The sequence below is a fragment of the Phyllopteryx taeniolatus genome, chromosome 11, assembly GCF_024500385.1.
Source record: "Phyllopteryx taeniolatus isolate TA_2022b chromosome 11, UOR_Ptae_1.2, whole genome shotgun sequence".
Classification (NCBI taxonomy): Eukaryota; Metazoa; Chordata; class Actinopteri; order Syngnathiformes; family Syngnathidae; genus Phyllopteryx; species Phyllopteryx taeniolatus.
In genome coordinates, this window is record NC_084512.1 from 20,742,877 (window position 1) to 20,767,455 (window position 24,579).

Consider the following 24,579-nt stretch of genomic DNA (forward strand, 5'->3'; position numbering starts at 1 on the left):
CTGTTCCGTACGACGGCACAGTTGCCGACTGGTTAGTACATATGCCTCACAGTTCTGAGGACCTGGGTTCAAATTCGGCCTCGCCTGTTTGGAGTTTGCATGTTCTTCCCGTACCCGTGTGGGTTTTCTCCAGGTACTCTGGTTTCCTCCTCCCACATCCCAAAAACATGCATGGTAGGTTAATTGAAGACTCTAAATTGCCCGTAGGTGTGAATGTGACTGCGAAAGGTTGTCTGTTTCTATGTGCCCTGAAATTGGCTGGCGACCAGTTCAGAGTGTACCCCGCCTCTCGCCCGAAGATAGCTGGGATAGGCTCCAGCACACCGACGACCCTAGTGAGGATAAGCGGTACGGAAAATGGATGGATGGATGGATGGATTCTGTTCCCTATGGTTGCCCTTTTCGTTTTAAAAAATCATGACAATACCTTTTATTTGTCTTCATCTCCATTCAGAATGTGATGCCCTTATCTGCCGGCTTGCTTCGCAGCCTCAGAACGACTTCCACACCCCACTGCCCGCCCAGGTTTCAGGTCCAGCATCTGACCCCGGTCTCATGGACGCGAGTGCCTGACAGATCACTGAAGGTGATGGTAGACCATCCTGATGCGCGCCATGGCTGGAGAGTCCAGTGCCTCGAGCCTCTTCAAGTCATGACCCTCCAAATCCCTGATGAAAGCAGGTCTGATGAAGCACAATTGAATTTATCTGCAGTAGGACTGGGCATTAATTGATTAGGCTGGGTTTGGGTCAGGACGATTCTATAGAAAAAAATCTTAATTTTTCTTAATGGCTTCTGTAGTCAGAATATATTATTTAATATTATATACTGTGTGTGTATATAAAATATAAAGGTTTTTTTTTTTTTTTTTTTTTTTTTTTATATCTGCATGAAAAAGCGTAGTGGAGCAGTGAGAGCTTGAGAAACTCGGAGCCCACAAAGTCACGTCTCTGCCACACGTGGGGCCTCCGCCTCAAGTAATACCCCCCGCCCCCTGTTGACAAATAGTTTTAGAATGGGAAACTTGGTTCACTCTGTTCTGCCCCCCTCCCACAACCTCGTTGGAAAATTGCATACCCCCCGCCCCATTCCCCAGCCGATGAATATTTCCTGTATTTTTTCTTTCATGCTGGGTTCCCTGTGTAGTTCAAAGTGTGTCCCCGCTTACACTTTATCAACAGAGGCACAGTTTTTTTTCAGTCATTTGAAATTGGTTCTGGCTCGCAGCGTCAGACAATGCACATAAAAACAGTCCGCTGCAAAGTATGCTCAAAGGCTGCTGCGACCAAAGGGTGTGGCGCAACCAAATTATTTCAACATTATTTCAACATTTGAAACGGAGACATGCAGCAGCAAATGTTGCTCTGCATGCGACCCAGACGAACACAAAAGGGAAAACTCCCGCTAAGAAACAGACATGACCAGAGTCTTTTTCACATTACTTGCATACAACAAGAAAGTCAAGGCAGTAACGGAGTCGCTGTATATTTATACGTTGCAACAGCAGTCATTTATCCACATTCTGATACACTTCAGTGGTGGAAGCAGGGTGAAATAAACTCCCCACAGCTGAGGGATATAGCCAAGAAACACCTCTATTCATGCTACAACTGCCCCATCAGAAAGAGTTTTTAATGTATGGGGTGGCATTGTTACATGTAACAACATGCCTAAAGCCTGATATTGTAGACAGGCCTATTTTCCTTGTTTTCATTAAAACTAGGCACCTACCTGGCATATGCTATATTGCGGATTTTGTTTACATTTTCAGGCACAAAAGTAAAATTTGTATGGAAGCAGCACCTTTTATTCATGTTACATTCAGTTAAATATTAATCCCAAAGGGAATATTTTTGTCATTTTATTGATGTCAAACATTTAAAAAATTTGTATTAAGATGTATTAAGGATTGTTTTTAAAGAGGAAGAACTTTTACTTTCACATTTTCTATAAAGAATATATATAATATATTCTTAGTGTGGAAGATCATACAGTTAATGATAAAAAAAAAAGTTTAAAAGCATGTTTGGTTTGAGGATGAATAAACCAAATTCCAGAAAGTGGAAAACAAACAAAGAGCAAAACGTTGACTGATGTTATTGTCAATTGCTTTTTCTTTTTATTAAATGGAATACAGTTATTATAACCAAAAATAAAAAATAAATTTGGGGGGGGGGGGTGGACCCCCAGAGATTTTATTTTATGACCTAATGTAGCAGCCTACTACAAAACCATATTTGTACTTTTTATGACACAGGTGCGTGGACATTTTGGAGCTGTCCGAGCTCGATGACATCTTGACTTTTCAGTACCACACCCTACTACTTTACTGCGCTTTATGTGCCCTGGGCAACTCAAGAGTGTGCCATGCCATCTGCAGCCACGTGGACCAGTCCCAGTTCCTTCACGCCATTCAGAATCCACACCTGCCTGGCCCACTCCGCTCTGCGTTTTATCAGCTTCTTGTACAGGTGATCTCATGCTCGATCTCATCCTTCAATTTGAACATTTGGGCTTTTGGACTGATCAAACGTTTAATCTTGTTCCTTTGTGCTTTTCTAGGTTCACCTCAGCAGCCATACCTCTGCATGTCTCATGATGAACAATGAATACATTGTCCCTATGTCAGATCAAACCAGAGACATCACCCTTTATCCATTAAATTGCGACAATGCGAGAAAATGTACACTTCCTTTGGGCATCCCGAGCATTAGCGGAAGCGCTTCCCTGAAACCACGGATGCAGTTCTCCAGGCCTTGTTTTGTCACCAGTGATGTGATGGGACAGGAAGTATCCTGCAGTGACAGTCCAGAAATCCCTCTGGATATACTGAAGACCCTGACAGTGGAGATGCTGACTGCAGCAGTGTGGACTGTGCATCGGGGTGTCAGGGACCCTGTAGGTGGCAGTATGGAGCTTCTGCTGGTTCCCCTCATTAAACTGTTCTACACTCTTCTGGTGATGGGGGTACTGACTGATGAGGACCTGGCTAAAGTTCTCAAGCTGATAGAACCTGGAGTGTTCTCTATAGATGTAGTAACGGAGGAAGAGGATGAAGATGGAAGAGAGCTGAGAGAAGACTTTCAAGACAATTATCCGAAACAAGGACTGCTGCAAATGAAACTTCCAGAAACGGTCAAACTTGAGGTGAATGCATAGAGTGGAATTAGCTTTGTGTGCATATTGTTCGAGACTCCTATGAAGAGCCATATAGGCCACAAAAAAAAACAACATCTCACACACACCAAGAAAAATCTCACAGAAAAACTCTTACAGTAAAAATCATCACACCTACCAAAAACCTATAGATCACACACCACAAACCTCTTGCACACACCCAAAAACCTCTTTCACAAATCAAAAAAACTTACCACTCATCCCCAGAAACTTTTTTTGTGTTTTTAAATGTTATTTTTTTATACATACTGTGCATATATTTCATTATACATCCAGACAAACAACACAGCCAATATATTCTCTTTCTGTCTCTCCAGCTGTGCAACGTGCTGACCTACCTGTGCGATATGCAAGTGTGCCACAGGGTAGAAGCTGTGGTGGCTTTCTCTGAAAACTTTGTGGGGCAACTGCAGGAGAACCAGCGCTTCCGCTACAGCCAAGTCATGCAGGCGCTCAACATGTCCGCCGCTCTCACGGCCCGCAAGACCAAGGAGTTCCGCTCACCTCCACAAGAGCAGGTTCAATTTCAATATTAGAACTTTGAGCTTAGAATGCAGTGAACCCTGGCTATTTGTGGGCGTGGGGGACGACGCCCTAATGCGAATAGCAAAAATTTGCGAGTAATGGGCGCCCCTCCTAAAAATGTTTGTAGTTGCCGATATTATAGTTTAAACCTAGGGTGTCTAAAGTCACGGGGCCATCTGTGGCCCACTACACATTTATTTTATTGGCCCATCACTTATTTTAATAATTTAAACAAGGCATGCATCAAAAGCCATGAGAAAATGTTTAAATGTTGAAAGATAGTGCACAATTTTTTTAATTATAAATTAAAATGTGACAAACACTTAATCTTACAAAATATCACGTTTAATTTTAGATATGTTTTAACATAAAGAAAGGTTTGTCAAATTTGTCACGATTTTTTCAAATTCAAAATCTTAAATACATTTGATTGTAACAAGATATCTACATTTTTTAAAAAGCATTTTAAAGTTGAATATTACAATATATCATTTACATATTAATATGATTATTATATTAATGCTAATGGTGCGTTTTCACAGATTACACAAAGCTGAGATATAACTTTCTGTTTTTCCTTAAAACAATTTAACTGCTTAGCATACAAACCCAATTCCAATGAAGTTGGGATGTTGTGTTAAACATAAATGAAAACAGAATACAATGATTTGCAAATCATGTTCAACCTATATTTAATTGAATTAGGACAGGTGGCAAAAAAGACTGAGAAAGTTGAGGAATACTCATCAAACACCTGTTTGGAACATCCCACAGGTGAACAGACTAATTGGGAACAGGTGGGTGCCATGATTGGGTATAAAAGGAGCTTCCCTGAATTGCTCAGTCATACACAAGCAAAGATGGGGTGAGGTTCACCACTTTGTGAACAAGTGCGTGAGGAAATAGTCAAACAGTTTAATGACAATGTTCGTCAACGTACAATTGCAAGGAATTTAGGGATTTCATCATCTGCGGTCCATAATATCATCAAAAGGTTCAGAGACTCTGGAGAAATCACTGCATGTAAGTGGCAAGGCCGAAAACCAACATTGAATGCCCCGTGACCTTCGAACCCTCAGGCGGCACTCCATCAAAAACCGATATCAATCTATAAAGGATATCACCACATGGGCTCAGGAACACTTCAGAAAACCAATGTCAGTAAATACAGTTCGGCGCTACATCCGTAAGTGCAACTTGAAACTCTACTATGCAAAGCAAAAGCCATTTATCAACAACACCCAGAAACGCCGCCGGCTTCTCTGGGCCCGAGCTCATCTAAGATGGACTGATGCAAAGTGGAAAAGCGTTCTGTGGTCCAACGAGTCCACATTTCAAATAGTTTTTTGAAATTGTGGACGTCGTCTCCTCCGGGCCAAAGAGGAAAAGAACCATCCGGACTGTTGTGGACGCAAAGTTCAAAAGCCAGCATCTGTGATGGTATGGGGCTGTGTTAGTGCATGGGTAACTTACATATTTGTGAAGGCACCATTAATGCTGAATGGTACATACAGGTTTTGGTGAAACATATGCTGCCATTCAAGCAACGTCTTTTTCATGGACGGCCCCTGCTTATTTCAGCAAGACAATGCCAAACCACATTCTGCATGTGTTACAACAGCGTGGCTTCGTAGAAAAAGAGACTACTAGACTGGCCTGCCTGCAGTCCCTGTCCCAGCTTTTTTGGAACGTGTTTCAGCCATAAAAGTCTGTGTTAATGATTCTTTGCTAAAAACAATAAAGTTGATCAGTTTGAACATTAAATATCTTGTCTTTGTCGTGTATTCAATTAAATATAGATTGAACACGATTTGCAAATCATTGTATTCTGTTTTTATTTATGTTTAACACAATGTCCAAACTTCTTTGGAATTGGGGTTGTATATTGACCTATGATAGCGTGGCATGTTTCATAAACACAAGTTGAAGTGGGCTCACCTCCTCGCATTTTTCCATATATGGCCATCTGTGGAAAAAGTTTGGACATCTGTGGTTTAAACTCTAAAGATACCCCAAACTATGAGATGGTGACGTTGCAAATGGTGGATCGCGAATCGACAATGGTTCACTGTTCTACACTGCGCTTCTCAGTGTACCATTGAAGTTTTTCATCTGTTTGCATCAGATCAACATGCTTCTGAGCTTCAGAGATGGCAACCAGCGGGAGAACTGTCCATGTCCGGTGGAAATGCAACAGCTCCTGCAAGACTTCCACCAGCTCCTCAACACCCACTGCGGTCAGGTCACCGTTGCAATTTCAGCACTTTATTGTTCATCCTCACTGAGCCAGTAAAACTCAGTGAGCCGGGAAGAAGTTCTGAGAAGGCACTTACTGTGATTATCTGCCAGTGAGCTTCATTTTATTATACTGCTTTTGCGCAGGCATTGAATTGGACAGTGCCTCAAAAGAGGTTGAGACAGCTGAGATGTCGGTAAAGGATCAACTTCTAAGCCTGGGGGCAAGAGTTCTTGGACTGAAGAGGATGCCCGCAGAAGTGGAAGATAATGGAACACAGAGCCCCAGTAAGTACACGTATAGTAATAAGGTTGCTATTTGATGCTATCCAGGTAGGGCCAGCACATAATTTTAAGAGACTGGTCACTTCGGGGGACATTTCAATGTAAAACGTTAAAGACCATAGGCACCCATAAAGACAATAAAGGCATTTTTACTCATGGAGGCAGCACTTCATACTCTGTGCTGTGTGTATGTGTTGTATTTTTGACAAATGGACACATCACCAAACACAAATACCCCCACCACTGCATCGACATCGTCACAGAGTAATCGAGTATATGTGCTGTGTATGTATATGTCCAACAAAACTCAATGCAGCTCTGCTTACCTTTTGACTTTGACATGATGGCAAGGGCGTTACACCCATGGAGGGTGTGGGTGTTTCTGCCTGATAATACTTCAGACTCTCCAGTCCCACCATGGCTTAGGATCTAGTTGATCATGTTGTCGGCAGAGAAACTTAATGTGGGGGCGGAGATTATCCTTACTGTTTTGGACGTAACAATGGGGCAGACATGCATTATGGTTGACTCACAGGCACATTTTCGGAAGTTGGCAGAAAACAAAAGATTTACTTGTTCGTTTCATTTTACACTTTATGGGTGGGGAGGCACTCCAGGGACTATTATTACTATCTAATTATTACTATTTCTGTACAAGCAATAAAAAAGTCAATCTTCCATAGTATGCCACCCTTCAGTAGAACAAATAATCAAGAAGAAAGTTGGGATGACTGTGCTTTTCCTGTGGGATTCATTGCAGGTTCTTGAACTGCACCAACAAATTACTATTGTGAGAGGATAAAATCACAGAGGATAGGTTCCAAAAAAAATCAGTGAATAGGCTGATTGGCGAATATGAAGGGGTTTGATGTTAAATGTAATGTGTGTGTGTGTGTGAGGTCGATTTCCTGTACCGAATGCCCTTTTTCTGCCCCTTCAGAGTCCCTCAAGATGTTGATCTCTGAAACAATGCTGCGATGGGCTCAAGACACTGAGATGGAGGAGCCCGACTTGGTCAGGGCCGTCTTCTCATTGCTGCACCGCCAGTATCAGGGCCTTGGTGGGCAAATGTCGACCCCTCTATCCAAAGCTTACACAATCAGCCAAGCTTCGGTGGAGGACACCATGACCCTGCTTTCCTCCTTGGGCCAAATCCGCTCATTGCTCAGCGTTCGCATGGGGAATGAAGAGGAAAAGCTGATGATCAGAAGACTAGGGTAAAGGTAGCTTATCGTATTCATTAGTTAATTTAAATACGACATCCCACAATTTGTTTCCCCATTTACTAAGACAGAGACATCATGAACAATAAGGTTTTCTACCAGCACCCCAACCTAATGAGAGCATTGGGCATGCATGAGACAGTCATGGAGGTGATGGTCAATGTTCTTGGAGAGAAGGAATCGAAGGTCAGTCTTATATATTATATATGTGTTGTGTATATATTAACAATTTGTGTCTCTGTTTTCAACTAAAACCTTGCTTGTACTGTATATTTCTTCCATATTCATGCATTTATTTGGTTCTGCTAGGAGATTTCCTTTCCAAAGATGATAGCCAGCTGCTGTCGATTCCTTTGTTATTTTTGCCGCATCAGCCGACACAACCAGGGAGCCCTTTTTGACCACCTCAGCTATCTATTAGAAAACAGCAGCGTTGGACTAGGTAATGTCCTATCTCATCACTTCTCTCTGACATATCCTTGGAGGAAAAAAAAAAAATAATTAAAGAAAAATTTATTTCTCGCGTGGGTATCCTTTGTAATGCATCAATTCCAGCCCTCAAAGTAATCTCATGGATTTCCAACGACCAGACATTATCTTCATGGTCAGTGTTTTATGTGGGATTTTACTCTCTCCCTTCAGCGTCACCATCAATGCGTGGGGCCACTCCTCTGGATGTGGCAACAGCCTCAGTCATGGACAATAATGAGCTGGCCCTCGCTCTGAGGGAGCCTGAACTAGAGAAGGTGAGCTGACAGCTTACCTCAGCTTTAGGTTTATACATATGCAGGGATTCAGCTGTCGAATATTTTAGTATTTGAGTATCTTTACCAAATTTTTTATCGAATAATCGGGTATTCGGATAAATTATATTTTTGCTTAGTTAAAGCAATAATGAATACACAAGAAAACATAAGCTATTTCACTTAAAAATGAATGTCCATTTGTTTTTCTTTTTGGAGATAATTAACTGTTTTATTTCTTTTTTTTGGTCCTGTTCGACTGTTAGGTCAAGCAGAATGGAAAATCTGTATCCCTTTTATGCCAGAACAGTTTTACTGTGTCACAGTGGAGTTTTTAAGCTTCCGCTGCGCTTTCTTAGTATTATAGTTGAGGTTTATTGAGAATCAGACTTGATCACTCGAACAGAACAAAGTTTCTAGAAGGGAGAGAGAAACAAGGACAAAAGACAAAGCACTAATTGTAAAGAGGATGAGAGAAGTAAATCATTACATTATCTACAACAATGAAACATTAAATATGAGTGTTGCATGGGGCTGTAGTGCTACACCCTGTGAGGGAAGGACAGGACAAGATAGAACAGGACAAGGACAGGAGAAGGAGCATATAGGACAAGGGGTGTGAACCCGGCTGTACAACTGAAGTGTTGTTTTATTTCTTAGATTCACATTGAGCAGGAAACTGTATTTTCTTGTCTCGAAATATTTTCATTGAGGCAATTTCAAACAAATACAAATCAATATTTGAGTTAAATAAGTGGCTCTCAGAGGCAGAAAAAAATCCTAGAGCATTTTTTTTCTACTCAAAATACACGAAACAGTCGTACTTGTTGCAGCCCTAGTCATATACTGTATGTACAGTATGCTTTTGAAATGCAGTGGTACAGTACCTAGACCTACTTATAAGTGTGCCGAGTTACTACTCGCTGCTTGGTCAATTCTTTTGCTTTGTGTTGCGAGCCAAAACTTTATTACATGAGGTCCCCTGTAGTTATTATTTGCAGCTACGTTGACAGTTTCTCATATCTAGGTGGTGCACTACCTTGCTGGCTGTGGTCTGAAAAGCTGCTCACTACTTGTGGCCAAAGGCTACCCTGATATTGGATGGAACCCTGTGGAGGGGGAGCGCTACCTGGATTTTCTACGTTTTGCTGTATTCTGCAATGGTATTTACAATGGAGCTTCCACTATTGAAACTCTTTGTCTCCGTCTAGAAATGTTCTTGTATCAGCAGGTAGCATTAAACACATATTCTTATACTTTTAGACATCTAACTTGCATCTGCATTGAACTTGTTTGCCATTCACATAGTCCTTTCCTGATACATTGTGAAACTGCAATATTAAAAGTATAAATGACAGAGTAAATCTGCCTCTGCACGGAAAGCCGTTTGAGCATTTATTATTATTCTATATTTATTGTTGTTGTCTCTAATAGTACTAGTAGCAACCAGTTGTCAGCGAGTGCACAGTTTTGCCTCACTAACATTTAGTTGTCCTACTAGTATGCCAAAGTTGTACTACTAGTCAAGGCAAAGAGCGTAGTAGTAAACGGACCTTAAACTGGTTCTGCTTGATATCAAATAAATGGTTTGAGCATTTATTTAATATCTGGGATATCAAAGTCGTTTGAGCATTTAATCGCTATCCTTGATTTCCAGCTTAAGGTCGTACTGGCAGGCTATAAGTGGCAGTAGTAGTGGTAAAAACATTACTAGGAAGACACAGTCATTTTACTAGTGAGCTGAATTGTCTTACTAGTACGGACATAGCATACTGGTTCAAAATAAAGGTTATGACCTTGAGCTGATATTGAATAAATAATCAAACAGCTTTCCATATCTATGTGCTCTTTGACCACAGGTGAAAGTGTTGAAGAAAACGCTTACTTAGTGTTGAGGTTGCTGATTCGTCAGCCCGAGTGTTTTGGTCCTGCCTTGCGAGGTGACGGGGGACATGGCCTCCTAGCAGCGATGAAAGAGGCCATCAGCATATCAGAGGACCCGTCTATGAATGGAGTTTCGATGGCCTACCAGTCCAACGCAACAATGTCAGTCACTTATCGTTAGATGGTAACCAACCATCCATTTTCTGTGGCACTATGGGTGAGATGGAGCCTATCCCAGCCAATTTTGGGAGAGAGGTGGTGTACAGTGTTACTCTGCATATTCAGGATTTGCTACTCGCGATTTACCGATAGCTGGATTTGTCTTTGAACAAATCTTTCATGAGCCGTCCAAAGCGCTGTCCAATATAAAAATATTGCTTTGGTGCCATCTTGTGGCAACTTGGTACTGTGGAACTATGTTAAAATGTCTTTTAAAAACCATTAACTAAAACTGCATATAAAATTCCTTGAATTTTGCATTTGCATCCGTGATTATCATTAGAAATGTTATTTGGAGATAATACTAAAGGCTTAAGGGCGTCTCTGCTCAAAATCTGCAATAATCCAATTAATGCCAAGATGGTAATTGTTCTAATTGTTTCCTGATACAGAGATACTGTCCAAGATGGTGAGGATGACCTCATTCATATGGGGCACGCCATGATGACCTTCTACTCGGCCCTCATCGACTTGCTGGGGCGCTGTGCTCCAGAGATGCAAGTGAGTGTTTTTCCTCAAACTTCAGCAGCCCTTCCTGGCATCCTAGTGGAGAAAGTGTACTGCATCTTGAAAAGAAAGCGTGACGTGCTTTCAGCTGTTCCACTCAAGGGTGGAAGTCCACATATAGTCTGCGTCCATATACTGAGGCAGTCTAACATTGACAGCTTGTCTAATTGTATTTGATGCCACAATGAAAAAAATATTTTCTTTCCGACATGACTGACACAATGAAAGTATAAAACAACTGAAAATGAACAGACTATGCTGTAGGTAAAAAGAATATAGATACAGGATTGCTCCCAGCTCTGTTGGCTTGCCAAATGGTCATAAATAAAACATTTTTCTAACATCCTTATCCCTTTGTATTGTGCGTTCTAACTTTGCCTACAGTACAGCTCATCACACACATTTGTCAATTAATCGAATTTCTGTAATGTGGCAGTTGATTCAAAGAGGCAAAGGAGAAGCCATCCGCATGCGGGCCATTCTGAGGTCGCTTATACCCATCCAGGATCTTGAGGGAGTCATTAGCATCTCTTTTCAAACTCCATCGCTGTCAAAAGGTTGAGTAGGATCGCTAAATTTGACTGTCAATCTTATTCAGATTTGGGCTCACATTCAAAACACATGAATGAAGCTGTAACATTCTTCTACAGATGGTTCGGTGGTTGAGCCTAACTTATCGTCAGTGTTTTGCCCGGATCACAAGGCAGCTATGGTTCTGTTTGTGGACCGAGTGTACGGCATAAACAATCAGAGTTTTCTCATCCACCTCCTTCAAGTTGGCTTTTTGTCTGACCTTCAGACAGCTGTCTCTCTCGACACGGTGAGCTCTGTCTATTTATTAAACTTTTCAATTTTTGTTTATTTTCTTTTTGGTTTTTAAGTTTAAAATTTTTTTTTATTGCGAAACAACTCGGGATGCATCTATACCACGTTTTAGGCTCCAGCTCCCCTGTAACCCTAATGAGACCGAGCGCTATAGAAAATGGATGTATGGGTGTTTTTTTTCTGGTTTTTCCCCCCCCCCCCAATTTGATTTCATGACTTCACTTTAGTGAATTGGACTTTTTTCATCACAGGATGACTTTGGATCCACTGACATGGCCCTGGCCCTCAACAGATACCTGTGCTCAGCTGTGCTTCCGCTGCTCATCAAGTGTTCAGTCCTCCTCCACGGTTTGGAGGACCACGCTGCCCTAATGGATTCTCTCATCCAGGCCATCTACAGCCTCTCCAGGGCGTCAAGTTTAACCAAAGCCCAGAGGGACACAACTGAGAAATCTTTGTTGGCTGTGTGCAGGTACTGTACAACATCCTTGTATTGGGGTTCCAATTTTTTCTTTTTTTTTTTTTTTCTTTGGGAGAATGAATCCTACATCATACCAAGTAGGAAAACCAAATTGACAACAATCTGCTGTCCCTTCCTGCCGGCACTGTTTTTCCTCCCTGTTTGTAATGCATTATCAATGTTTTGCCATGATTCGGACATCATTTTCGAATTACCAAGTCATACATTTGATCAACATTTTGCTAATGACAATTCTTAATTAGATTCCTTTTTCTCTAATGATGTGATCAGTCAGTGAGTGGTGATTCATCATGCCTAGTGGATGTGATACAGTAACTGTAGTCTACACCAGATTTTCTCGAGAACTTGTAGTACAGTAATTGGTAATTATTACATATTTTTTTAGGAACATGACCATCCCCGCGTCTGCACGAGTTTGTCATACAATATGTGTTATATTTACTTTCTATATATCTACAGTGTGTCTTTATTGGGGGGGAGAAAACAAAGTTTGGCTAGCGGGCCACATACTGCTCTGTTATTCAGTCCAGCCGACAGAGCATTTTTTTAATCAAGTGTTGCAATATTTGTTTCATTAATGTAGTAAAAAATTTATTTATTCATTTTGTATTCATTTAACTCATTAAATCATTTGTTAATCAAGTTTTAGTAAATAACATTACAAATATTAGTAGAATAAACAATTTTACATATACATTTAACAATTTGTATTGTTAAATAATTAATCAATTAGAGTTAAATTAATTTAGAACAAATATTTAAATTTTAAATAAACTAATTTACATATAAAACTTGATTGGCTGGCAACCAGTTCAGGGTGTACCCCGCCTCCTGCCCGATGACAGCTGGGATAGGCTCCAGCACGCCCGCGACCCTAGTGAGGAGAAGCGGCTCAGAAAATGGATGGATGGACATATAAAACTTTTTTTTAACCTCATCTACAAATATCCTGTCCTTTCTTTCTTTCTTTCTTTCTTTTTAAAAAAAAAAAAGACAAAAATAATTAACACATCCATGTTCTGGATATAAGATATCCATGTAAATCTAAAGTGTTTTTTCCTACTAATGCATGTATTTTTTTGTGCTTAATTCAACTAAGAGCAAGGTCATCTTTGACTTACTTGTGCCTTCTCAGTAAACTCCAACCGGCTATGATGCAGCCTCTTCTTCGACGTCTTGTCTTTGATGTTCCCATTCTCACAGACCAAACCAAGATACCAATAAAGGTAACTTCTAAAAGCTGAGTTTTTATTTCTATGCGAAAATGTATCACGATCACTTACTCATTTATATACACAGCTCTTGACTAGTCACTACGAGCAGAGATGCAAGTACTACTCTTTAACTGGAGGGCAGGGAAACCAGAGTCTGGCCTCTGAAGAGGAGCTACACTTATCTCTGAAGCTATTCTGGGGTGTGTTTAAGGCTTTGGCAAAAAAGGTAAAGACAATTCAACAATCATTCCAACGATATTTGACCTGAGAGCTCCCTGCACCCAAGAAATTTTGTTGTAGCTGACTTACTCAGAACATAGGAACATCAAAGAATGACTTTCATGAACACATTCCTGTCCCAAATCTGCCTCACATCAAACGGCTGCAAGAAATCGTGTCGAAGTGTCTTGAGAGAACTACCTGTACGACTGAAAATAACATTCTCTGCTATTTTACTGCTGACAACTCACAACTTGTTTCTACCTACTATGGGTACAAAAAAAATCCTTTATTTCAGTAGTTTAGTTCAACAAGTCAAACCCCTATGAGACATGTACTAAAGGTCCCATATTCTGGCTATTTAAACCTCCATATAGTGACTCTCTAAAATGGACTTGGTATAAAAGTGTCGATTTCATAAAAAAAAAAAAACACTTGGGTTTTGTCATACGAGTGTCCAGAAAAAGGCCCCTCATACAGCTACTTCTGTTTGACCCAGCTTTTTATCCGCTTTGGCCGTATTTCGCCAAGACTGCCCCTTTCCTCTGATTGGTTGCCTCCGTGTAGAAGACCCACTTGTGATACCACACATATTTGTTAGGTTGACCGCGCTGGCTAAGGAGCGGCGGAGGGGTAGGCGGAGATCTTTGCTATAGTGACGTAGATAAACTTGAGAAATTCGAATGACCTGATGTCAGGCCTCTGGGCAGAAAAATGTCTGGAACTTAGGAAAATTGTCCACGCAATTTTAATTCATATTTCACATTTGCTGAGGCACCATAGAGCCAATATTACATCCCAAATACTAGAAAAAGTTGGTTTGGTAAAATATGGCACCTTTAAACACAGGAAAATATTTTTCTTATATAATACTATAATTTCTTGAAATGGTGAAATCTTTACATTATAATCATTAATATTATTATTTTTTTTAAAAAAGGAAATATTTCACTCGGGCACGGTGGAGGACTGGTTAGAGCGTCTGCCTCACAGTTCTGAGGACCGGGGTTCAATCCCCGGGCCCGCCTGTGTGGAGTTTGCATGTTCTCCCATTGCCTGTGTGGGTTTTCTCCAGGCACTCCGGTTTCCTCCCACATCCCAAAAACATGCATGGTAGGTTAATTGACAACTCTAAATTGCCCGTAGGTGTGAATGTGAGTGCGAATGGTTGTTTGTTTGTATGTGTCCTGCGATTGGCTGGCAACCTGCCCGATGATAGCTGGGATAGGCTCCAGCACGCCCGCGACCCTAGTGAGGAGAAGCGGCTCAGAAAATGGATGGATAGATGGATATTTCACTCGTGTGTAGTGACTGTATATAACAAGAGTTTCCCACCTTTTGAATTGAAATACTGAAATTTTACAATATTAAAATTAATTGAGTTGCACCTGTAAATACCAGTTTCTTCCCAGTGTAATGCATTCTCATGTCATTTATATATCATATCCTATACTGTTTGTCCTTGATCCTCTTTTTTGTGCGTGAACTTATCTTTTTGCTGTAGTAAAAAATACATTAGCTTTATGTTTACATACATACTGTAGAAGAAGAAGAAGAAGAATCACCTTTTATTGTCATGAACATGCATGCATGCACACAAAATTTGTTCTCTGCATTTAACCCATCACAGTGAACACATACACATGTTAGTGGCACACACTGGAGCAGGGGGCAGCTGAAGCGCCTGTAGGCTTTAATGAGGGAACACGAGCTTGCTTGCTTGCCATAAATCTGACACATTATGAAAAATGTGACTCATTATGTGTTTTAATTGTCCATAAACTTAGCCTGAATTATTAAAACATTCTCTTTCTTTTTTTAAAAGTCCCCATACTATATGGACTATATATGACTAATGGGTCATTTTTAAATATGCATTGTTTGTCTATTATAGCTACATATTTTTTGTTTGTGTTTTCTAAAGCAATATGAGCCAGAGTTATCCAAACTGTGTGTCCAATGTCTCGGGGCAATGGCTGATGCCCTTCCTCCCGACCACTTGAACCCACATTGTATGTCCCAAACGGACAAAAACACTGACAGAAACTTTGACCCACAGCCTGTAGAAACCTCCAAGTAAGTAAGGAGCTGACCATGTTTTTTTATTTATCTACATCAAAATTAGCAAGACAAAATTGGTGACTGAGACTCATTTTAGATATGTTAATATGATTCATTTCCTCAGCATGACTGTGCCAGAGAGACTGGAATTCTCGGTGAACAAATATGCCGAGCATACTCATGACAAGTGGTCGCTAGATAAGGTAGTAGCTTTAACCTTCAATGTCCAGTGGTTGAGAAATTAGACTGTGTTAGGAATGCACTAATGCTAATGTTTAAATGCTCTTGAAATAATTTATCTCTGTGTTGTGTCTGTAAGTTTGCCAATGGCTGGGTTCATGGGGAGCAGCTATGCGAGAACACCAAGGTTCACCCCCTCCTCAAACCTTACAGGGCCCTGGCTGAAAAGGTAGCGTATAACTTGTGGGAATAAAGTAAGCTGACGAAACCCACAGGCTTTCTATGCCATATAAAATGCCTCTTCTTGAATTATTGCTTATTTAAATCACCGCCCTTCTTATTGTGCTTGTATAGGTTTTGCGTTTCCCTCCTGACAAATTTCATTTTTACACAAGCATTGTTTGGCTTTCCGCATCTTAACAGGACAAGGAAGTGTACCGCTCGGCCATTAAGGAGACGATTAAAAGTATGCTGGCCTTCGGGTGGACCATAGAGCGCACCAAGGAAGGAGGTGCGTTCGGCCTGCAGACCTGCACGAGAAGAATCTCACAGTCCGGTCAGGTGTGTGTACTTAGTAATTTCTGCGCTCCGAAATGTCCTCATTGATGGCATTTACATTCTTTTCATTCAGGTACTTTATATAGTCAGGCCATATCCTTGTCAAATAGAAAAAAAAGTGTTTTGCTGCCATCCTGGGGCATCTCTAGGGACTTAATTTCTGATTTTCGGATAGTGGGACTTACTGTATTTGCTCATTTTCTGCTTGCTCTTAGTTGTCATTTGAAGGAGCGTCGACCTTCAGCCCTAAACCCTTGAACACGAGCAGCATTACTTTATCATGGGATCAGTGTGTAAGTAATTAAGATTTCTCTAAAACTTATTTGTCCTCAGCTGTGATGAGATTTCATTTCTCCTTTTTCCTTAGGCCATGGCTGAAAAGTTGGCTGAAAACTACCACAATTCCTGGGCTAAGAGGAAGAAATTAGAACTAGAGAGTAAAGGTACATATAATGATTATCTCTCAGCTATCGCTGTCGATCATGCATCATAAATGTCTTTTCATGCTCCCACATCTGAGATCTTTGAGCTGACCACCAAAGCTGTGCATGGGCTTTAGGTTTAGGATTTAAAATACTTTAAATTCAAAATGTAAAATAGTAGTGCACGAATCATTAGTACAAGAGATGACAAATGCTATCCAAATTTCATAACTGCATGTCCTCATTAAGGTCGTTGGTGAGCTGGAGCTTATTCCAGCTGACTTTGGTTCCAGCACCCTGGTTGCCAGTCATCCGCAAGGTGCATATAGACAAACGCTTGTTTGTACTCACATTCATTGACACGTTAGTCTTAAATAAACCTAACATGCAAATGTTTGGAATGTTGGAGGAATAGATAGATAGATGTAGATAACCATGGGGTGAACATGCAAATACGACACCGTAAGTCTAGAGCTAAAGTTTGAACCCTGAACCTCAGAACTGTGAGGCAGACGTGCTAACCACTAAAGTACCATACTGCTTCCATGTGAATGTAAATTACCTTTGATAGTCTTAAATGTTATAAGTATATGGGCCACAGTTTGGGAAGTATTTCTGAATCGTTTCAGCATTGCCCTCAAGTCGTGCTTTTGTTCTTCAGTTGTAGAACTTGAAAAATATCTCCATACAACAGGGGAGCAGCGGGTGGTCCGAGTTCATTCCACTGAAATAAAACATCCAACATCAAAATCCTTCCTTTTAATAAGTCGTAGTTAGAAGTTTGTTCAAAGGCCCATTTTTTTTGCCTAAGAGGTTGAGCTTTATTTTTTTTTTAGCTCTAGTTTCCAACACATTTTTTTTCCTTTTATGTTGAAGTTGAATACACTAGATATATTAGATATGTCTGTGGACAATGCAGTGTAGCTGCACATCTTTCTTTTACTTGAAACAAATTCAAGGATATAGCCTAATATGGGAATGGACATCGTCCTGTGTTGTTCCTTCATTCTTGGCCCTATTTCTCATGCTGTCTCAGGTCTTGAATGTGTTCGAAAAAAATAATCCCATTCTCATGGCAAAACTGCAATGAAAGTGAGTTGTAAATATTGATTAGTTTTGATTGACGGCTACGACCTTATAATGACCAAACTGCATGAATGTCCCTGTCTGTCTGTGTCTGATAGCTTTGCCAGTCTTCGAATGGATAGAAATCTGAGTTTATCGACACTACCAGGTAGCAGATACATTCACACAATACCAACCATTTATTTCCCATAATCACTGATAAAAGAACCTCATAAAAAGGAAGCTGAAAGTGTTTTGTAATCTGGTGTAGTTTTTTGTTTTTTTACATTTCCAAGGACAAAACTGTCCAGTTGCAGTTATTTAAAAAGTGACTGTTATAATTACTTTTGTAGAATGGAGATGTGGCAAGAGAGCTGTAATTGTTTAATGAATTATTATTATTATTTTTTTTATGTTGAAGATTTTTCATGGATCTTAATAAAAGGTCTGTAACATTCTTCGGTCAAAATGCACAAAGGATAAAAAATGAAAGCGTACTGAACGTCCACTTGTTACGCTGTTTCAAACTTACCCAATTTTGGGGGGCGGTTATGTCTCATTCTAATGCCGAATATGGCTTAAGTTATCATGCCGACCAGGACAGAACAAAGGCATGTGCCGGAGCCCCTGAAGCGACGATTCAAAATAGGTGATGAGTAGCCAATTCAGCTACTTGTGGTATTATTGGAGACTTCTGGGGACTCTGCCTCCAGAGGAGGAGATGTTCAACCCTCCGTGTCCAGACTGCAAATGAATGCTGTGTCTGGGAAGCCACCTCTGGCTAATTTAACCATCCGCCCCATAAACCGAGCACCCATACAGATTCCATTCTATTTTCACTTGCTGAGGCACCATTGAATCACCAAGTCACTCAATTATACTTCAGTTATTTGGCACTCCAGAAATCCACACAACTAATTAGAAATCAATTTTCACATGCATGTCTTTAAGTTGTTGTGTTAGTGGAAATAATAAATTAAAAGACAATCTCTGTGTGTATCATTGCTGGAAATAAATTGGTGTACTGTAGAGAGAGAAGGAAGATTGATTAGCAGGGTAGCGCATGTCCCATTTTCTGAAAGGTCACAGTAGGAAATACCAGTTATGTGGAAGTCCCACTGTATTTATAGTGCATTCCGACCTCGTCTAAAGTGGGCCTGGATGTCGGGGGGGAAAAAAAGGTCAGGAGAAACGGGTGTTGTTTTTCACAAATTTTGTATTTCTTTTTTTTACCTTTCTTTCTTCTCAGTGGTACGTGGGCACACAGTCCTCGTGCCCTATGACAACCTGACTGCGAAGGAAAAGAGCAAATTCCTACAGAGAGCCCAGGATGTGCTCAAGTTCCTTCAGCTCAACGGCTACACAGTGTGGAGGTGGGGACAGATTCAGCTCCTGGCTGCGAAAGCAAATTCCTGCATTCAGAGTGGAATATGAATGAGACAGTCGTCATTACTTTTTTTTTTAGCATACCTGTAGTGAAAGCATCTCTCAGCATTCACATTTCCTGATACTGTTTCACGAAATAAGAGAGAAAGAATTGCCTTTTTGGGGGCCTCAACGTGCCCTTAAATTCACCAAATGTTCAAATGTACAGTGAAACCACCGCCAGCGAAAATCCACGCGTAAATGATGCCGACCCAAAAAGGTTTATAATTTCCTAAACATGCCACCAAATGGCAGAAAAGCACATTTTTCACATTTGACAATGCTATGGCCTAACTCAAAGAAGCTTCTCGCCTAAGTTCAACATACAGTAGTTACTTGGCACCACGATTCATTTGAATTTATCGTATTTATTTTTATTTTAGACATGGCTTTGGCCTGACCGTAGAAACCTAAAATTGTTTTTCAGCATATAACGGAGGATAGGTGCCCCACAATCCACAAATAGGTGAATTCGCAAAGGCCAAACCACAAATATGCGGTGATTCATGGTATTTTAGTTACCCGATAGTGCCCTCTGTAAAGTTAAAAAAAAAAAAAAAAAGCCTCTGACACCAGTTTCACCGATCAAGACCAAATTGGTTACACGTTAATCAGAATCAGAATCAGAATCATAATCAGAATCATCTTTATTTGCCAAGTATGTCCAAAACACACAAGGAATTTGTCTCCGGTAGTTGGAGCCGCTCTAGTACAACAGACAGTCAATTTACAGAACACTTTGGAGACATAAAGACATTAACAAAAAACAACAACAAACAACAATTGTGCAAAAAGATGCAGAGTCCTCAGTTCGAATGGCTAATATCGCAATAGTCCGGTGCAATGACCATTGTGCAAAGGGCACTGAGACTTCAAGGAGTGTATGCGGTTTAAAGTGACGAGTAGTGCGATAATCTGGGACAATGGTTGTGCAAATGTTACAGATACTCCTCAATCAGTGTGCAAATGGAGCAGATACTACTCTGGCATGAGTGGCCACTATATGCAAATAGTGCAGCACGGCGAGACAACTACAGTGAGTGCACGAGTAATACATAAAACAGAAATGTGACAACGAACTCAAGTCAAAAAATTGCCAGCTTGTTGTAATGGAATTGTAAGTTAGCTGTTCAAGAAGTTGATTGCAAGAGGGAAGAAGCTGTTGGAATGTCTACTAGTTCTAGTTTGCATTGATCGGTAGCGCCTACCTGAGGGAAGGAGCTGGAAGAGCTGGTGACCAGGGTGGGGAGGGTCCGAGAGGATTTTGCACGCCCTTGTCTTAGTTCTGGCAGCGTGCAAGTCCTCAAGGGTGGGTAGGGGGGTACCGACAATCCTTTCAGCAGTTTTGATTGTCCGTTGCAGTCGGAGTTTGTCCTTTTTTGTAGCAGCACCAAACCAGACTGTGAATCATAACTACATGAGCGAACAAGTCTTAGGCATCCATGCCCAAAATTCAACAGGGAGTCAGCCGTTTTGGTTTGAAGCTGCCATTGTGGCCGAATTCCACTTTGACAATTTCCTACAAGGGAATTTGCCAAAAAAGTGCCTCAATCGGAAGCAGCTCTCCAAGAGAGATCGGCGATGCCAAATTGCTAAGTTTTCTTGCCTATGCCAGCATAGCATCAAAGTTTGATTGTCATTTGAGGTTTCACCTAAAAAATTGGGGTAAGAGGGATGGCTCCTCGCTGCTTGAAACTTTAATTGGTTATATTTTTCACTGCAGGGATCGCAAGAAATCGGATCTGGATTTTCCGGCCACAGCCAACTGTTTTGGCCAAACTCTGCTCCAGCGGTTGCTCTCGTACACAGAGGAAGCTCAGGAACACATGTTGGAGCTAGGTAACACTTTCAGTTAAAAGAATACAGTCTAAAACTGTGTCTTCTAAAATGCAGGGGGTTCTCGATTTACTACGGTTCTGACATATGACGTATCAAGGTTACAAACAGCACGCAGCGTAGGAATGCGTGGTCACTAGAAGGCTTTTCATATTAATGGCATAGGAGTGTTTTGTATTTATGACTTTACCGCTGCGTTAGTATAGTTTAGTGATAGACTTTGGCCTGTTCCGACTTCAAAGTTCAAATTTCTGTTACGTTGCCACTATATGAATCCATGGATGATGACACCAAGGCATCTACCTGAAGTAATAGTTTTCTTACAGATTTTTTCATTTTATTGTATATTTATTTATATGTGGTACTAAGTATTTGTCCTGCCATGGGCTAATTTAGATTTGATACATCCTTACATTGTTAAGAATAGGACAATAGGACATGTGTCATGTAGAAATTTCACTTCCTTTGTAATTTTTTTATTGTGTATATATTCATTTTTTTACAGAGGTGATGCAAGCCAGAGGACATGCCTCTCAAGCAGAGAGAGTGTCACACCAGCACCCTGTTCATTTTTTCCTCAAGGTTTGCTCACGATTAGATGCGTATGAAGACAGACCTTTTCCAATGGGATCGTTCTAATATGGAATCTTTCGCATTGATGCTGACATTCCAGTTACGATTTTCAATTCTGTCATGCAATTAGTTTTGTTTAATGGTTGGTACGTAACCCCCCCACCCATGAAAATTTCTTTGTGGCTGTGTAATATATTTAGCCATTTGAGAAATCCATGCGGGCATGTCGATTCCCATCATGACATCGATTAAAGCTTCCCACGCCATTCTGCCTCCAAAGCAGGGAACGGAAAGAGATATTTGCATAGTCATGCCTCACATCTCCTAATGTCTCCACCAAACACACACACACACACACATGCACACACACGCATACGTGACTTATGTCAATGATTTGTTGAATGACAAAAAATGAGTTTCTGATTTTTGTAGAACAAAATTTTTTTGCAATGAAGCGCAAATGTTTCGAATATTTAAGGGAGACATGGGCCAAGTGAAATACTGTAAATAGGGTAGATTTGTCGATGAATATAACACATTTTTGCCTTTTCCCTTTGTTTTTAATTGCTTTTAATTATGTAAAGCACATTGAGTTACCTTGTGTGTGAAATGTGCTATATAAATACATTTGCTTTGCTTTGCTTTTACCTCTTTAACAGGTTATCATTCCACTTTTGGAAGAATATGTGAAAGGCCACCGACTGTATTTCTTGTCCGTGTCGGTCCCTTCGGACATTAACAGACGCCATGCCTCCAAAAAGGAAAAAGAAATCATTGCAAGGCATGTGTCATAAAATCTATCTTGGACACGCATTTCCATTTCAAATGTATTTGTTACCGATTATAGATGTTGTTGTAGGACGCAACGGGTTGTTTGCATTTGTTCTTTTGGCTATTGTTTCGCTGCTTTCTCCTCATTCTGATCACTTCACTTTTCTGTCCTCTCACATCCAGCCTCTTCTGTAGGCTTGCAGCTCTTGTAAGACACAGGCTCTTTCTCTTTGGTAAGAACCGTGTGGGGGGAAAAAAAGCTTTTAGCCTGATATCACACCATTGTTGCTACTATGCCTTTCACTTTTGTGTCTTTCAGGCATGTCTGGCCATCAGTGATATATATTTTCTCTGCATATGCGTAATATTATCGTCTGATATCAGATTTGTATTTTTTTCTTCCTTCAGGAAATGAAACCTCAGCTGTCACAAGCTGCCTTCATGTGTTGGCCCGAGCGTTGGATGCAAGGTAGCTGTTCTGTCACCATCCATCCATCCATCCATCCACTTTCAATATCACTTGTCACACTGAGGCCTATCCTAGCTGACTGGTTGAGAGGCAGGGCTGGTGTAAGCGATCAATCACAGGGCACATATAGACAAATAACCATTGACACCTGTGGACAATTTGGAGTATTCAATGTACGTAACCTGCATGTTTTTGGAATGTGAGAGGAAGAAGAAGAAGAAAGCTCATGGAAGCTCCACACAAGAGAGGTTGAGCCGAGATTCGAACCCAGACCTCTTGACGCTGAGGCAGAAATGTTCATCTCTACCGCTGTGATGCCCCCACTCTTGTCACATTGGGCCTAAAAAATCTATTAAGTCACTCTCTCCTGTCACAAAACTTCTGAGGATTAAATTGATGGCTTCATTGATCCATTAAAGCAATCAATCGATCTAACTTGTATCAAAAGGCAAAAACATGACGCTAGATGATTAACAAGTAATTGATTTATCTGTTTTCAGCATAAGAGACCATGTTTGCTCACTTACACTGGTTGTATTTGTTGCCTGAAATGATTAACCATAATGTCGACAGGCCATCCAAGTATTATTTTTTTGTTGTCTTTTCACAATAGGACATTAATAAATTCAGCTCCAGAATCCATCCGGGCGTCTCTGTGTTCCTTCTTTGAGGCGGCCGCGTCTGATCTTGAGGTGACCGTGGAAAACCTCTCGATCACCTCGGTCTCGTTTCCTCAGTGTCGGAGTCAACAGGCAAAAGGCGTTTCCAAGGTTCTCGGGTACACAACTTCCGTGCTCCTCCCAACGCTCACGTCCCTCTTCCAGCATCTTGATAGCCAAAACTTTGGTGTTCAACTCCTAGGTGAGAGGAGAAAGCAGTTTCATTGTTTTCCTACACATTTGTTAAGCAGTCTATCTATTGGGACATCTCAATGAATAAAACTATTGTAGAAAAGTTATTTCAGTTCAGTAGTTAAATTCAAAAAGTGAACTACAGGGTGTGCAACATTTTTAAACATGAATATTTGCATAACTATGCATTCTTGGCAAACAATATTAAATGGGCTTCATGTTGAAAAATAAAAGATCAAGTGATAAAAATTCCAACACCATATTTACACAGATATAGATTTTATAACGGATTTCACAAAGCATCACAAATGATCCATTTGCGCACCGCCTGTGACACGACACAAATTTTCCTTTTTGCCTTCCTCTTAGATTTTTGTGTGTGCTATCTACAAATCTGCTTCCTTGTCGTGGATTTGTATTGAATTTCCTGAAAAGTTTGTGAAAATGCTTGCTTGCATGCTCGTTTGACTTTTCAAGGATATTCTTCTCTAACATACATAATGGCTTTTTATTGATGGTTAATGAAATTCTTCCTCAAAAGTAAAAAAAAATTAAATAAATTAGTCTGTACATATCTCATTAAAAATTAAGATCAATTGCGCGAGAATAATATTACTCAACAAAATTGTCATATTTTGATGAATACCCTATTATGTAGACTCATCAAACAAGAAATACATTTTTTTATTAAAAAAAGTTTGATTGTGTCTTGTATCATTTTTTTAGTTTCTTGAGCTGGAGGTGATTTTTTTTTTTCGCTTTAAACTAGAATCCTCAAAATTATATAAAAAAAAAAACCTACATAAGTGAAATATTTCATTCTGTGTGTAG

General features: G+C 40.4%; 1 protein-coding gene across 3 annotated transcripts in view; it reads left to right on the forward strand.

Moving 5' to 3' along the window:
• Positions 1-24,579, forward strand: part of LOC133485586 (ryanodine receptor 2-like) — a 62,521-nt gene that overhangs the window by 16,021 nt on the left and 21,921 nt on the right. For all 3 annotated transcript variants that reach the window (XM_061789517.1, XM_061789518.1, XM_061789519.1), the window contains exons 28-58: positions 455-681; positions 2,258-2,471; positions 2,563-3,147; positions 3,495-3,695; positions 5,828-5,939; positions 6,085-6,225; positions 7,163-7,439; positions 7,517-7,631; positions 7,755-7,887; positions 8,088-8,191; positions 9,216-9,351; positions 10,048-10,234; positions 10,684-10,792; positions 11,235-11,355; positions 11,449-11,618; positions 11,875-12,095; positions 13,240-13,330; positions 13,404-13,544; positions 15,462-15,613; positions 15,723-15,801; positions 15,918-16,007; positions 16,202-16,339; positions 16,552-16,629; positions 16,704-16,779; positions 19,073-19,196; positions 20,972-21,087; positions 21,590-21,666; positions 22,317-22,438; positions 22,612-22,661; positions 22,837-22,897; positions 23,511-23,758. In XM_061789517.1, coding sequence (XP_061645501.1) covers positions 455-681; positions 2,258-2,471; positions 2,563-3,147; positions 3,495-3,695; positions 5,828-5,939; positions 6,085-6,225; positions 7,163-7,439; positions 7,517-7,631; positions 7,755-7,887; positions 8,088-8,191; positions 9,216-9,351; positions 10,048-10,234; positions 10,684-10,792; positions 11,235-11,355; positions 11,449-11,618; positions 11,875-12,095; positions 13,240-13,330; positions 13,404-13,544; positions 15,462-15,613; positions 15,723-15,801; positions 15,918-16,007; positions 16,202-16,339; positions 16,552-16,629; positions 16,704-16,779; positions 19,073-19,196; positions 20,972-21,087; positions 21,590-21,666; positions 22,317-22,438; positions 22,612-22,661; positions 22,837-22,897; positions 23,511-23,758 — 4,696 coding nt within the window. The remainder of the gene's footprint in view (positions 1-454; positions 682-2,257; positions 2,472-2,562; positions 3,148-3,494; positions 3,696-5,827; positions 5,940-6,084; positions 6,226-7,162; positions 7,440-7,516; positions 7,632-7,754; positions 7,888-8,087; positions 8,192-9,215; positions 9,352-10,047; positions 10,235-10,683; positions 10,793-11,234; positions 11,356-11,448; positions 11,619-11,874; positions 12,096-13,239; positions 13,331-13,403; positions 13,545-15,461; positions 15,614-15,722; positions 15,802-15,917; positions 16,008-16,201; positions 16,340-16,551; positions 16,630-16,703; positions 16,780-19,072; positions 19,197-20,971; positions 21,088-21,589; positions 21,667-22,316; positions 22,439-22,611; positions 22,662-22,836; positions 22,898-23,510; positions 23,759-24,579) is intronic.